Below are 15,349 nucleotides of genomic sequence, written 5' to 3' on the forward strand. Positions count from 1 at the left end.
TCCCTTTCCCGGTTTGCCGCCGCCTGGCTGGGCCGCTCTTGTGGCGGCGGCGGCGGCGGCGGCTCCTCCAGCGAGCAGCATGGCGGCCGTGGAGGCCCGGGTGTGCGAGACGTCGGGCTGCAGCAGCGAGGCCAAGCTGCAGTGCCCCACCTGCCTCAAGCTGGGCATCCAGGGCTCCTACTTCTGCTCGCAGGTAAGCCCTGCTGCCGCCCCCGCGCGAGACAGAGGCGCGCGGGCTGCTGCTGCTGCTCCTCCTCCTCCCAGCCCAAGACACGGGCTGGCCGGTGTTCCCACGTTCCCCGCCCGCTGAGGGAAAACACGGCTGCTGCCCGCCTTCCCACCGTTTCCTGGGAGGGGGAATTCTTTTTTTGCCCGCGAATGGCTACCAGAGCTCCCGTCGCAGCTCCTCCCGTCCTCCCCGAAAAAGCAGGTGGCGCATGAGGGCTGCGAGGGCTGGGCCCGTCCCCAGGCAGCCCGGGCACGTTTTTTACTCGGAAGTAGCTTCCCAGGGGCTTGCTCCCGAGCCCCCTTTGCCCCTTTGCAAGCAGGACTCTCTCTCTCCCTGTCTTTCAAGTTTGCCTCCTTACCCCCCCCCCGCTTCTCTCTTGGGTGCCCTGGGAAAGGTCTGAACCACACAGACACGGGTTTTTATTATTTGCTTGTTTCCAGGCTCTCTGTGGGTTTCCTTCCCGCCCCCGCCCCCCGGCAAAAACAGCGCCCTCCTGTTGTGGCCCTGGGTTTCTTAAGCAGGTCGAAATGGAGAGGCGGGGAAGGAACCGGGGTTGGGGCCCCCTATTCTCGACCATGGGAGCCTATGGAGCCCCGCTGCCTCCTGCTGCAAACAGGCCACAGAAATGCTGAAGCGGTTCTTCCTTTTGTGTGTCTCCCGTTCTGTGTTTCCATGTGCAACAGCTGTTTTTATCCATTTATTTCAGCTCTGTCATCAAGATTTGCAGGGCATTTTTCGGAGAGAAAGGGGGTGGGTATGATGGCTGTGTGTGTTTCCCCCCAGTTTTTGGTGCTTCAGACATTTTATTTTTATTGCAGAGTGGATTTCACTTGAGGTTTGTGCTCCAGAAACAATACAGAGAACTGTTTTTTTTTGTGGTACTGTTTGTGCACAGTGTGTTTCAGCGTGGGGTTTTATTGGAGCCAGGACTCAGCCCTGGAACTACAGTATTTTACTTTTGTATTGTCCTACCTAGTCCTAGAACATAATTAAGAAGGGTGACTCTGAGCATGTGTGAGGAACATTACTTTCATCATTTATTTGCATGCATGGGTTAGCAGTTTGTCTGACTTGTGAGGGTTTTCAGTCAGTTTGAACTGTGGCACCTTTATTTTTCAGAAGCAAGCCAGTTTCTGCCCATATATGGGTTAGAAGTGTGCTTTGTCTTAGATATCTAGGGTATTTGCCTCATGGGAAATTTACCGTAATCACTGAGATTGACACACAACCTCTTAACTAATATTTCAAAAATTCACACTTGATGATTGGCTTTGACATTGTACTGTGCTAAAAGTTTCATGAGTTAATTATTTAACATGCATCATGTGGAGTTGTTTCTTTGGCCATGTGACACAACTGTCTTCCTGGTTATAGTCATACATAGTTGACTTTGCAGATTTTAGTCCCTTGGAGCTAAATTTATTGGAAAGAATGAAATATGGTGTAGTCCGATGTTGACGGACTGTATTTCCTAATATGCTGATTTCAGGAATCTGTAATTATAAATGTGATAATAATAGATTTCCCCCCTCTTAAAAGAAATGTAGAATGCATGAAGTCATTCAGTCTTGCAAACCCCAAATCACTCAGTCTCTCTCAATGGCATTTCCATTGATTAAAAATATAAAGTGCCCCAAAACACAAAGCAGTAAAATATTTTTGTTCTGTCTTGTACCATTATAATTACACACAAGAGGTGTGATAAAACAATATTTTAAAGGAGAAGTACTTGAGTCCTGGAGATATAAGCTTACTACTTACGGTACCACTTAATTTCTGGGGTTAGAAATATATCAGTGTTGTGTTCAACTATCTCTGAATTTTCATGCTGCAACATAATACTATTCCAGAGTTGAGAGTTCTAAAAAGACAGTTACTGCAACTTAGTGTTGCCATTCTAGTTTCTCAGGCTCCTAAAAGCTCTGAGTGATAAGAGCAATCTGTTTACAGTGACCTTTAATGCATTGAACTTCTGATAGGAATCTTAAGTGTGTTTTGATTTAAAAATAACTAAATTTTGCACCAAAACAACTAAAAGAGCACCAGGTGTAAGAGTAACATTAATAAGATAGTGAGGACACAAGTCAGACAATTTATCCAAAGAACATAAGAAGTTGGTCTGCTGGATCCAGAACCCTGTTCTCACATTGGCCAAACAGATGCTTGTGGGGAAACCCAAAGCAGAAATTGAGCACAACAGCACTCTGCCTACCTGCAGTGCTCAACAATCCAGAGGCACAATTAATTGTCCATTTAGACCATTATTGTCTGCACTGTGACAACATCTCTCCAAGGTCTCAGGCAGAGACCTTTCTTTTTACTAGTTGATTCTTAAAATTGGGATTACTAGGGATTGGACTGGAGCTTTTTATTTTATTTTATCACCAACCAGAGAAAAGAAGCAAAACTTGAAAGCTGCCTCTCTCTTCACACTAAGTGAATGGACACTAAAATGGTAAACGTGGGTCCGGTGTAAGCGAGTGTAAAATGATGTAGTTTGGGGCAGAAACCCTCCAGTATCAGAAATACGCAGATGGGATCTGAGCTTAAACCTTCTCTGTGTGTGAATAGCTATATAATCAAGGATACTCGTACCTCAACGTTAGATGTAGGTGGAGTGATATTAGCAGCATCATATGCTCCCAGACCAGCTCTTTGACGATTGACTAGATCAGCCTTTCTGAACCTGGTGCCCTCCAGATGTATTTGATTACTTCTATCAGCCATAGTGGGGTGATAGTGGGTTTGCGGGTGGCGCTGTGTGTTGCTCTGGTTCGCCAGAAGCGGCTTTGTCATGCTGGCCACATGACCTGGAAGCTGTACGCCCGCTCCCTCGGCCAATAATGCGAGATGAGCACCGCAACTCCAGAGTTGGTGACGACTGGACCTAATGTCAGGGGTCCCTTTACCCTTTACCTATCAGCCATAGTCAGCATGGCTGTACTGAAGCTGATCTAGTTGATTCAGTAGTACTTTCAGTTCAGTTTTTCACTGCCAATTCTCATCCACCTACATGCGACTGATCTGCTCAGTATCCACACTTGGAAAATTGGACTTAGAACCCCGGTCTGCCAGGTCCAACCTGCTATTCAACCCATTGGCTCTGAATGATCGGAGCCTGTGTTTGGAATCATAAACTTTACAAAAACACGAGTCCATACTGTAATGGGAAGACTTAGGCTTGTGCAGATCTACTTTGTTTTTATTACTAGAACCCATATCTTCCTGATATGCAATAATTAAAAGTAGCATCATTTCCCTCTAGTAAGGATAGCTGGCCCATTTGGAAGATCTGCAAAGTATGCAGTGGTGACTTAAGTTGGATCAGCTCTCGCTGACACAAGAATGCCCATTTGCAAATGTTGGGGAACTGGTAGCAATGCCTTCATGAGTTAGACCAGTGTTTCTCAACTGCTGTTCCGCGGCACGAGAAGGGCGATTTGCAGAACTACCGTACGGAGCGGAGAACCTTCTCAGCATGGCTGCGTTTGAGCGCGCCCTTCACAAGATGGCGGCGATTCCTGTCATAACCCGCCTGCCTGCCTGCCCCGCCCGCACCACCACCACTCTCCGCTCTCTCTTTTATCTCTATGGTTCCTCCTCGAGCGTCCCTTTGACTTAGTTGTCTATGGTCTTCCGCACCCAATCGAAAACCGCCGAGCGCTCATATAGGGCGGCACAGAGTTAAATTTTTTAACTTTTTTAATGGTGTGCCGCGTGATTTTTTTCACGGAACAAGTGTGCCGTGGCCCCAAAAAGGTTGAGAAACACTGAGTTAGACACCACAAGAAGATAAAATCTAGTATACTGGAAGTGGTAGGAGATGACTCATCCCTTGTGTTATGTTTGAAAACAAGCTTCAGAAGGACCTTGAGTTAATGCAACCCAGCATTATTTTTCAGTGGGATAGGGATGAGTTGCATCTGCTCTTTTATATATAATGTTTTTACTCTTGCTTTTACTCTTGTTTTTAATGTGTGTTTTTATAAGTCTCCCAAGTTTATCTTTCTAATAAATAAAATGATAATACAAAAACAATCCTGCTGCTGTTAAAAGCGGTTCTCTTGTCTTTTAACGCACTGCTGGTAAACAGAAACGTAAACATTTAGTAGGACATTTTTAAGGAGACAAATGGATTTTTTGCGTGTGACTGGCGGATTGTATTCCTGGCACCCACATTATACATGGGTCTGTATTGACCTCCCTGCCACACAATGCAGTAATGGATTGTAGCCACTGTCTTAAAATGTTAGGAGCATAGTCCCAAAAGAGCAAAGGGAACATCCAGCCTTTTCATTAGTTGGTGCTGCTTCTGTGTGAAACAGGCTCCACCGCCGCTTCATGTTTAGTGCTGTTAAAGATTGTGGGAGCAGCTTTAAGGAAGTTCCCTTATTTCTTACTAGAAATTGTGCTGGCCTGCATAACGATGCTAATACGGTTCCTTCATCATATCTGGAACTTCAGAGTCCTCCTGATCGCCCACAGTGGGATAGATTCCGTATTTTTCTATAGCAGGGAGGGGATGAGTGTGACAAAAAAGGAAGGTTTTTGAGTAAAGAAAACATGAGTAATTCTGACTATCGCTGTCTTGGCAGCTGAATGATTGTTTTTAAGGCTGTGCGCAGAGCTGGTGATGCTGCTTCACAGGCAAATAACGCTTATTTGTTTTTTGAGGGTGATTAAAAAAGGGGACAAAAACAAGCCTTTGGCATTATTAATTAATTAATTAAATTTATATACCACCCTTCATCTGAAGATCACAAGGCAGTTCCCACTGAAGTGAATTCCCTTAGTTGTCTAAATAAGTTTATGGAGGATAACAGGAGTAGGCTGCTCTTCGGTCTCAATTCAAGGGTTGCAGTGTGTGTCAAGTTAATCTGGTATTATGTGTGAAGACCCCAGTGTTGGAAAGTAGAGGGCCTGGAGGAAAAAACCAGCCAAAAGGTGCAAATCTCTCTCTTTATCAGTAGTTCTAGTTACAGGTAGGTAGCTGTGTTGGTCTGTTGTCGAAACAAAATAAAAATAAAATAGAAAAATTCCTTCCAGTAGCAACTTAGAGACCAGGTATCTGAAGAAGTGTGCATACACACGAAAGCTCATACCAATGACAAACTTAGTTGGTCTCTAAGGTGCTACTGGAAGGAATTTTTCTATTTTATCTTCATCAGTAGCTCATTGGTGTCCTTGAGCTAGCTGAAGCTGCTTCTGGAGTAGCAAATAAACAAAATGGAAAATGTTCCAGTGTCATAAATCCCATTACTTTTCTTACAGGAATTAGATTTGGTGCTGGTGCTAGATTTGACCTTTGCAGCTGGTATATGTGAGACTGGGGGGGGGGCACCTGGAGACAGGAGAGGAAAGCATCCATACACAGTCTGCAGAGGGAGTTAAGAGATTGTGAAGCTGGCAGTGGTGCAATCTCCACCCATAATATGGCTGATTACTTGTTTGGTGCTGTGAAAATATTATTCAGGGTGGATTACCATCAATGTAATAATGGGAAAGATTGTTGTTGGGAAAGATTGAGGGCACTAGGAGAAGGGGACGACAGAGGACGAGATGGTTGGACAGTGTTCTCGAAGCTACGAACATGAGTTTGACCAAACTGCGGGAGGCAGTGCAAGACAGGAGTGCCTGGCATGCTCTGGTCCATGGGGTCACGAAGAGTCGGACACGACTAAACGACTAAACAACAACAATAATGGGGAAGCATGGAGAACTAAGAAGGTTCTCTTCACCTGTGCCATTGGTTCTTTTGCCACGGAGTTATTCTTCCATAATCCTCTGGGAATTGTAGCTCTGTGATGGGAACAGGGGTCTCCTAATAGCTCCCAGCACCCTTAACAAACGATGTTTCCCACGATTCTTTGGGGGAATCCATGAACTGTTAAAATGGTTTCATAGTGCTTTAAATGTGTGGTGCTTATGTGACCTCTCTCTCCAATTAACATACTTCGTTTGAACTGAAATTGGATTTGTTAATGATGTAAACATACTCTTGTCTATTTTATAGTGTATGTCTTGTAGCTTGCAGAACTATTTTATCTGTATGATTTAAATATATTGCAAAGCATTGTTAACTTTATATCATTTGTCTTTTTCTTTTTTAAAGGAATGTTTTAAGGGAAGCTGGGCTACTCACAAGTTGCTACACAAGAAAGCAAGTAAGAAAATACTTTTGCTTTTATCATACTCTTTTGTCGCCCTGACATGCACAGAGTTGTGGGGGGGGGGGAGGGTTGTAAGCCATTTAATTCAACCCCTTGTTCAGTGCAGTTGCTCCATTGTTAAAGCATCCAACACAGGCTTCCTCAAACTTGGCCCTCCAGATGTTTTGAGACTACAATTCCCATCATCCCTGACCACTGGTCCTGTTAACTAAAGATCATGGGAGTTGTAGGCCAAAAAACATCTGGAGGGCCAAATTTGAGGAAGCCTGATCCAACAGATGGCTTTCCAGCATTTGCTTGAAGACCTTCAGCAACAGAGAGCCCGGCCCCCTTTAGGTAATCTGTCCCACTGTGAACTGCTCTCTCTGTTAAGATGTTTATCTTCATGTTAAACCAAAATCTACCCTCCTGTATCTAAAGACCATTAGATAGGGAGAGAAAAGTCCTGTTAGTGACAACTTAAGGCCAGTGTGAAGATGGGTGCTCCTTTATTAGGCAGTACTTTCCAAGTCCCTCATAATTCTGGCCAATTCTCATTAGGATTGGACTATACCAGGCACATCCAGCTCCCAAGAGGCTGTGATCTGCCAGTATAAAATAACTGGAAGTGATCTACTCATTGTCATTGGAGGGAGGAGGAGCCAAAGCTGTTGCTTTTTTAGGGGGTTGGGGTTGGGCAGAGTTGTTGAGATTTTTTTAGGGGGTGTTGCACAGAATTGCTGAGCATTTTTGGGGTGTGTGTGTGTGATGCGACAAGCCACTCACCAACGACGACACCAATGTAGATCGCACGCAGTGCTAAACGGAATACTACTTCCGCTTTCTGCATTCCAAAACGTTCAGTGCAGCGCCAAAGGAGGGGCATAGCGCCGGGAGTAATGTCCCAGTGATTGACCAGGATCACGCATGATCAACCACGATCACACAGGCGATCGACCTGTAGATCGCGATCCACCAGTTGGACATAGCTGGACTATACCGCTTCAAACTGCAGGTATGGACTTGCATGTGATTGCATGCAACTCCATGCAGCACACATTCCCCTCCACATTCCCTCCAAACAAAAAGCTAGGTGTTGGGGGGGGGGGGAAGGGCTTTAGACTAGCCTTCTCCCTGATGTGCTTCCTTTCTATGTACAATAGTCTTTTTTGTTTATTCTGTTATTTGTTTGGATGGGCATTCAGTTACATGTGAGGGCTATACTTGTCTGAAACGCTGTAGCGCAGACGCAGGTTTAAGGCTTTAGTTCCTCCCCCTCCCCCCAAAAAAAGTTTCTGTTTATTTTCCAAGTCTACCATGCACTCAATCTTACCCAGAGTGAGTGGGTGTGTTACTGGAGTTTTGACTTTTTTGTTTCTTAAGCAGTTACTGTCCTTCATTGCATCAGAAGTTGCTTCTAAATAGCTGGGAATGGTGTTGGAATATTATTAATGGCCAGTGTGGTTGAGAGAAGCTGATGCGAATAAAAGCACAGAAAGTCAGTGGCACTTGTGGAAGCTATAAACTTTCAAATAATGGTTCTGTGTTTGCTGCCATTAATGACAAGGTTGAAGGATTTGATCTGTGTTCTGGTTGTAGTTGCAATCTTGAAATCTAGGTTAGGTTGCTTGTGTATCATATCTTAATCCAGTTTCAGGAGCCTTTTAACAAAAACAAAAAGTAGATTGGCTCTGGATTTCAAGGGAAAGCAAGCTTAAAAAGACCCATTCTAAAGGAAAATGAAGAGTTATGTATATACTCCTCAAATTCCTTTTTGACAGATATTCCTTCTGGTTTTTTTTAATGAAGTTGGTTGTCTTATAATTATAGCATTATTTTGTAATTTTGTTTTGTTGTGTGTGTTTTTTTTTTACAGAGGATGAAAAAGCAAAGCGGGAGGTTTCTACCTGGACTGTAGATGGTGACATTAACACAGATCCCTGGGGTGGCTATCGATATACTGGAAAACTTAGGCCACATTACCCACTGGTAAGTAGTTGAAATAACTGAAATGGTGTATCACTTTTAAATCCTGTTGGTGATCAAACCGCAGTAAGAAAATTTCTTAGCAATTATGCTGTCCAGTTGGAGAAAATGGTAATAGAACTGTAATTTTGTAAGACACTTACACAGTTCTGGTTGTTAGGTTTTCAGGGGACAATATGCAGCAAAAAATGTTAAGGCACTATCATAAATTCGAAGACAGCATTAGAAGAGTATAGATTAATCCTACGGAAGGAGAACAAAGGAAAAGAAGGGGGCGGTCAAATAAATTTTAGCTGGATATTCAATAATTTAATAGTCAGGCTATCATGCTCCATTCCCCAGCCCACAGGTATCTTTCAGCCTGCAAATGGCTGAGCATGTACTGCTAAGCAGCAGAGCAATTTGATGTGAGTAGATCTGATTCTGCAACACTTATTGGTCCTCTAGTACCAAGAACCTCAAAGGGTGTCGTGGGATTTGGTGCATATAGCTCATTTTGTGTTGGAGAAGGTGGAATGGGGGCAAAGCAGGGACACAGAATCTCTGCGGCGGTACTGCAGAACCAGAAAGCTTGCGGAATGTATGTATGTGGGACACGAGTTTAAATACAAAGTTGGCTGGCAGGTAATTCTGCTCTTGCCTTTGTGCACTGAATGCTCTGTGGAAGAGGGTTTTCATCCTGTAGTAGTGGGAGATGAAATTCATCTGATGACTTAGTTTTTGAAAAAAAACACTTGGTAATAATGGGTAATCACTCCCCTCTGCAGTAGATCTGATTAATATAACAGCAAGCATAATCATTTTGGGGTTTCCCCAAAAGCAGTGTCCTGTGATTTCTTTGCTCAGAAATTATTATTGTTTATTAAATACCGTATCTATACTGTCAAAAGATCACAGGGCAGTTTACAATATAAAAACACAAAAATACAAACCATAATAACAAACAAAAATAATAAATTCGTATATTATTTTAAAAAATTCCTCAGTTGGTTGGTGTGCATTATTAAGATATAGTTTCTGAAACCATTGTTTGTTTGTTTGTCCAAACTCTGCTCAGCTTAACTATGGTTTACTTACTACCAAAAATCTGACTATAATCTGAAGCCATGGTTTTATTGTTGGGGAATAAATCTTGTTTTGTTTGGTGTTTTGTTATGTTATAAGCTCTTGGCTTTGTTAACAGTTTAAACAATTGTTATTGGATAGGCTATAAATATGTTTAAATCCCAATTGTGCTTTATTTAGATGCCAACAAGACCTGTGCCGAGTTACATTCAAAGGCCGGATTATGCTGATCACCCGCTAGGTAATTGCAGAAACAGAACAATTCTCACTTTTAAAACTTGTGTTTGATTTAGGCTATATTAATTTTCTTTCAGAATGGATTTGTCTCAGATGGGCTTATCAAAAGCTAAGCTTATTTTTTAGCAACCAGTTCCTTTAGAAAACAAGGCTTCAAAAAGCACTTAAAGACCCCAGTGAAGGTCTCAAACAGTGATGTTTCTTGAATGCTGAAATCTACCATTGACTCTATGCTCTCACTGGACAGCAGAAATTTAATATGTAGCAGCGGTCCATGATGTTTCAGCCACAATTTCTAGCTAGAGAACTGTGTCAAATGAATTGCTTGGGGAAAAGTAAGTTTGGGGAGGGGTTCCCCCCAAAAAACATGTTTGAATGCCAGCTTGATCAGAGTCCATTCAAAGTGGGGTATCCCATGGGATATGCAAAGGAGCTATAGCCCCCTCAAGACATCCCCTTTAGTGCTCACCAATACCCTGTGGCTTTTTGTTGTTGTTTATGTGGAGAGGGGTTGACTTTTTTGAGGGGGAAGTTTCTGTCTGTATTCAATTTGTTTGGTGTGTGTGTGTGTGTAGAGGTTCTGATTGTTTTCTGGGGTAGGAAGTGGCGAAAGCTTATGCATCATTCGTTGTGCTTCCATGAATTTGTATATATGTTGCCCACAACAGTTTCCTAGATTTCCTAATGTGCCCCCGGGTCCAAAAAAGATTGGAGAGCCCTAAAAAATAACTAACCAACTAACTAATACTTATGCCCTGCCCATCTGACCTTGTCTCCCCAGCCACTCTGGGCGGCTCCCAACAGAATAATGAAAACATGATAAAACATCAAACATTAAAAACTTCCCTAAACAGGGCTGCCTTCAGATGTCTTCTAAGAGTCAGATAGTTGTTTTTTAAAAGTCATGTTGAGTTCCTGCTATGCTTTTCTTTCACTGTGGGGGGTGCAAATATGGTGGGTGGGAGGTCAAAAGGTGAGAATGAGGAAGAAGAAGAAAAGTCACTTTCCCAAGTGCTGTTTGGTATGTGGGTTTTGTGTCCCTTTATATCATAAACCTCTTGTCATGCATCTTCCTCTGCATACTTTGACCACTAACCCATTAGCAGGCATCTCTCTGCTACTCAAAAGCTAAATGTTAATACTGCCACTCTGGGGATGTGTGCTGGGTTTTTGGGTGGGTGTGTCATTTTACTGCTTCTCTTGAAAAGAGCTATTTCAATTACATTAGCACAGGTTTTGGGATACGGGAAACTTGCATCCATTAACTAAAAATTATTATGACTAGGTAATAATTGATGTTTGTCTTTAGGCATGTCTGAATCGGAGCAGGCTCTTAAAGGAACTTCTCAGATAAAAATTCTTTCTGCAGAAGATACAGAAGGGATGCGAATAGTGTGTAGGGTAAGTCTATTTGGGAAGATGTTATAATCTCAACAAATCTTAAGAGGGAATAGTTTTTGCAAGCTTGTGTGAGTGGAAAGCACAAATAATTTGAGGTGTACCAAAAAGGTGAAATCTTACCATATGTAATGAATAATGTTGAGCATGATTTCTGGTAAGGTCCGTATCTCAAGAGTTGCCAGAATTGCATGGCTTTGTGTATAAGTTTTTTTAAACTGTATCCCACATTTCATTTCGTTTTGTCAAGATTTGTATGTGAAATTTTGGTTAATGAATATTTTAGCCAGCATGATGACGTTTTAAAATTTAGACACTAATCAAATGTTTTATGCATTCTTTAATATGTTCGTTCTGAACACCCCATGCATTTGCATTAGCAGCATTGATAAAATTTCAGAAGAAGCTACTAAAGTTCAGTTAATTTGTTCTGTTTTATATAAATGGTGGTTACAAAAGCTGTGTGATTGCTGCGTGTCTACCACTTATTTTCTGTCTCCTGGGGTAAAGACTTCATGGGGAGGAAATCGCATTTGGTATGCCACTCCTCTTATCACAAGAACTTTTGTCCTGGCTCATGGTCTGTCTTGCCCCATCTGTAGCTTACAATGAATTAGCAATGTTCTTCTGCATACTTCCTGATTGCTGCTATTTCGTTCCTCCTCTGGCGTGGGCAGAATAAACAAACCAGAAAGCCTTGCACTTCTTGTAATGTCTGAAAGAGGGATCATGGTTTGCCACTTCCTAGGAAACCACAGTCTGTAAACCAACAACAAACCATTGATTGCTTAGGGTTGGCTAGTGACTATGGCTTAAGGAGCAGCATGGCAGATCCCTGGTTTGGACATAACAGGATGTCATTTGTTTTTCTTGCTCACTCTAGGGGAGAAGCAAAGTGAGAGCTGTTGGCCAATGTGCAGTAATTCTCTGCTTGTTCATTGGTAACCTGTGATAAGTCGGAAAACCTGACTTGTTATATGTGAATGTGGCCTCTGTCTTGATGATAACTTCTGCTTCTTTTTCCTGCAGCTTGCTAGAGAGGTATTGGATGTTGCTGCCATGATGGTAAAGCCAGGTGTAACTACTGAAGAAATAGACCACGCTGTTCATCTAGTAAGGATACTTCACTGAGCTTCTGGATTTTTGTTTCTGCTGTGCCTTTATGTTTGGTTTATTTGGTAACATGCTTCCTTGATTTTCCTGCGCAGTTACAACTATACACTCTCCATCGCTCAAACCACGATTTCCATTTCTTAAAGCAACTTGAGAATGCCAAAGGTTCTCCGGTGTCATTTGCTTCCATACGTGTAGCCTCTGACATTCTCTAATGGGCCCAATTTAGTATTGTAAAATGTCCTTCCTTGCTGACCTTCTTTCCTACCAAGTTTGTTCTGTAAACAGTAGTTGTAGGTTGTGGCATTCTTCTGCCCCGTATGCCACTCTGGCACATATGCTGGCATGTTTCAAGGAGGCTGTAAGCACTAAGGTGCAACTCTACACATCCTCCCACTGCAGTGGAAATAGTTTTTTTTTTTAAAAAAAATTATTAATAGAAATTATCTCAGCAGGGTTTCAGACTTGCACATTGCTGCATTAAGCGGATGAAATAATTTTAAAGAAAAATTAAAATTAAAAAATACGGTGATGACAATGCATAGCATTTATATGCCACTGTTGTTCCAGGGGCTTCAGATAAGCTTTTAAAATGTCCTTATAAGGTAGGTCCATATTATTGTACCTCCATTTAACATAGCTGCCTAATACCAGGTCATATTATAGCCTATGACAACAGGTTTGGGTCTCAGACAGAGGTCTTTCTACTTCATCCTTTCTTGAAATGGAGATGTTTGGAATTGAACCTGGACCTTTGGTATGCAGAGCGTGTGGTATGGTCCTTGCCCATGTTGCCCGGTGCTGATAACGCTGAGGTTGCAGGTTCGATCCCTGTATAGGACAGCTGCTGCCAGAGACCAGGCTGAAGAGTACTGCTCTGATGAGCAATGGTGGGAGCCTTTCCACCCCCCTGCTCCTGACCAAGATCCTGAAGCTACCCAGGATCAGTGGGGCAGTATAGATTTGGAACAGTGGTTTGCAGAGGGGCATAGTTCTGAAGACAAAAGTTGGGAAGAAGTGGTGGTGGTGGTGAACAGCAAATTGAAGAAGAACTGGAAGAGAGAGAGAGCCAACAGACTCTCTCTCGCCGGGAAGTGTCCAGCTTTTCAGTCCAAGGTCACATAGAGCAGATAAGGTGGCTACACAAAAAGCACGGTGGTTGCGAGATCAGGTTGCAAGACAGAAGTGACTGGGGGGGGGGGAAGTGTGTGAAAACCTTAATGGGGAGCACCTTCATTCCGAGAATGGCTGCTTTGGGTTTTTTTCCCTGTGATCATTAAAGGCTCTTTAAATGGTAAGGGACTCTCTTCACTTTGTCCTGCTTATCTATGGCCGAAGGGGGGGGGGAGGAAACTGAGTCCCCGGAGCCTGGATAGCTGCATATTTCTGCACTGCAAGGGCTTGGACTAGATGATCCTTAGGGTTCCTTCCAACTCTAGAATTCTATGACTTGCCTAAGTCTGTCTGGAGTTTGTGGTATGGGGAACATTTGACTTGGGGACTTGCTGGTTCAGAGCTCAGTCTCTTGGCTACCTCAGTGCACCAGCTCCTGAATTCACAGCCAGGGGCAGATTATTTTCAAAAAATCATTTAGATTCCCCCCCCCCCACTTGCGGATATGTTACGTGGAAGCATGTAATGTGCATATGAGCCAGACAGCTGTTAATGTAGGGTAGAGTAGCAAGCTGTGTTTCACAGGACTGTTTGGTTACGAAAACCCCCATGTAATCCAGAAGCTTAGCATAGCACTGAAACATTTGGTCTAGGAAAAGGTTACCAACTCATTCCTAAATAAATTGACTTGGACATTAGTCATGCTGGTTTGGTGGATCATATTTCCAGATTGTCACACTTAGGCCCATTGCCTTTGTTCTAACTCCTTTAGAATAATATGAATATTTCAAAATCTCTTTCAGGCTTGCATTGCCAGAAATTGCTATCCTTCCCCGCTGAATTATTATAATTTTCCTAAGTCTTGCTGCACGTCAGTAAATGAAGTGATCTGCCATGGAATCCCAGACAGGCGACGTTTACAAGATGGTGATATCGTTAATGGTAAGAAAACTGATTAAGTAATTTCAGTATCCTTTTAAAAACTTGGTATGATGTTTGGAAAGATGCCACTAATGAATAGGACTTGCTGTATTTTTCCGCCTATATATTTGGATTCCCCCCCACCTTCCTTGGAAATACAGGTTGGTCTTACTGGTTTTTAAAAAAATTCTAATGGTGAAACTCATTTCTCTTGCTTAGGTGCATGTAAATTAAACTGTAAGCTGTGCTGGTGTGGGGGGTGGCGTGTTCTCCATAAGAGATTTCTTTTTTTCTATTGTGCAGAATCAAAGCTGCAAAGGAATATTCTATATGGGCTGCGTGAGCTTTTGTGATCCCTTTTGTGGCCAGTACTGCTATACTGTACATCCTGGTGAATAATAGCACAGCGACCTTAAAGTAGATGGAGGAAATGTGTGTGGTGGTGGTGGTGGTGGTGGGGAGGAATTGCAACAGTGCTGTTCTAAATAACTTCAATAGTGGCAGGATATAATTCATTGCATTGCCTGTTGGCTCCCTGCCCAAGTACTTTGGCTTTTCAAGTGATTGGTCTGTGCCTTCCTGTATGTCTTCTGAAATAATATTGGAATAAATAATGAGTTGTTCTGGAACGATTGTGGAGTAAGCTACTTGAAATTTGCCTCCTGAAATTGGACCCTGCAAACCTGTGGGTTATAGCCAACAAAATCATCCCATTAGCCCAAAGACTTCTGCCTGTGTGACTTCCTCTCCATGTGTGCTCCTGTCTCCCAAAACTGTTTTGAGGCTTTCCCCAGTCTTCTGGAGAAGGTTTTGGGGCTGGGATAGGACTTGGAAGGAGAGGAGGGTTTTGTGTTAATGGAACAATTTCATTGGATGTAACCCTCTGACCTCAAGCCCCATGAAGTTACCTTATCCAGTATGCTTGTCTCTTACATGGAGGTTTGGTTCCAAGGGTTACCTATATGCACGAAAATAACATATACCCAAGCCCTTCTAAGCCGCCCCACAGTTAGTGGGATGTGGAGAGTGAGAACTGGCTTATTGTACTGAATCAGACCAGGGGTGTGCCCAGCACAGTGTCCCTTCTGACCAGCAGTGACACATTTTAAAACAAAATCTGTAGCCAATTAAACTTATA

At 42.9% G+C, this 15,349-nt stretch overlaps 1 protein-coding gene across 1 annotated transcript in view; it reads left to right on the forward strand.

The window, feature by feature from the left end:
- The window catches only part of METAP1 (methionyl aminopeptidase 1), a 22,054-nt gene continuing 6,705 nt past the window's right edge, over window positions 1-15,349 (forward strand). Inside the window, exons 1-7 of the mRNA XM_035113928.2 lie at window positions 1-193; window positions 6,342-6,393; window positions 8,255-8,367; window positions 9,610-9,670; window positions 10,976-11,067; window positions 12,094-12,177; window positions 14,094-14,232. Of these exons, the coding sequence (XP_034969819.1) occupies window positions 80-193; window positions 6,342-6,393; window positions 8,255-8,367; window positions 9,610-9,670; window positions 10,976-11,067; window positions 12,094-12,177; window positions 14,094-14,232 (655 nt within the window). The 5' untranslated portion in view covers window positions 1-79. The remainder of the gene's footprint in view (window positions 194-6,341; window positions 6,394-8,254; window positions 8,368-9,609; window positions 9,671-10,975; window positions 11,068-12,093; window positions 12,178-14,093; window positions 14,233-15,349) is intronic.

This window comes from Zootoca vivipara, chromosome 9 (genome assembly GCF_963506605.1).
Source record: "Zootoca vivipara chromosome 9, rZooViv1.1, whole genome shotgun sequence".
Taxonomy (NCBI): domain Eukaryota; kingdom Metazoa; phylum Chordata; class Lepidosauria; order Squamata; family Lacertidae; genus Zootoca; species Zootoca vivipara.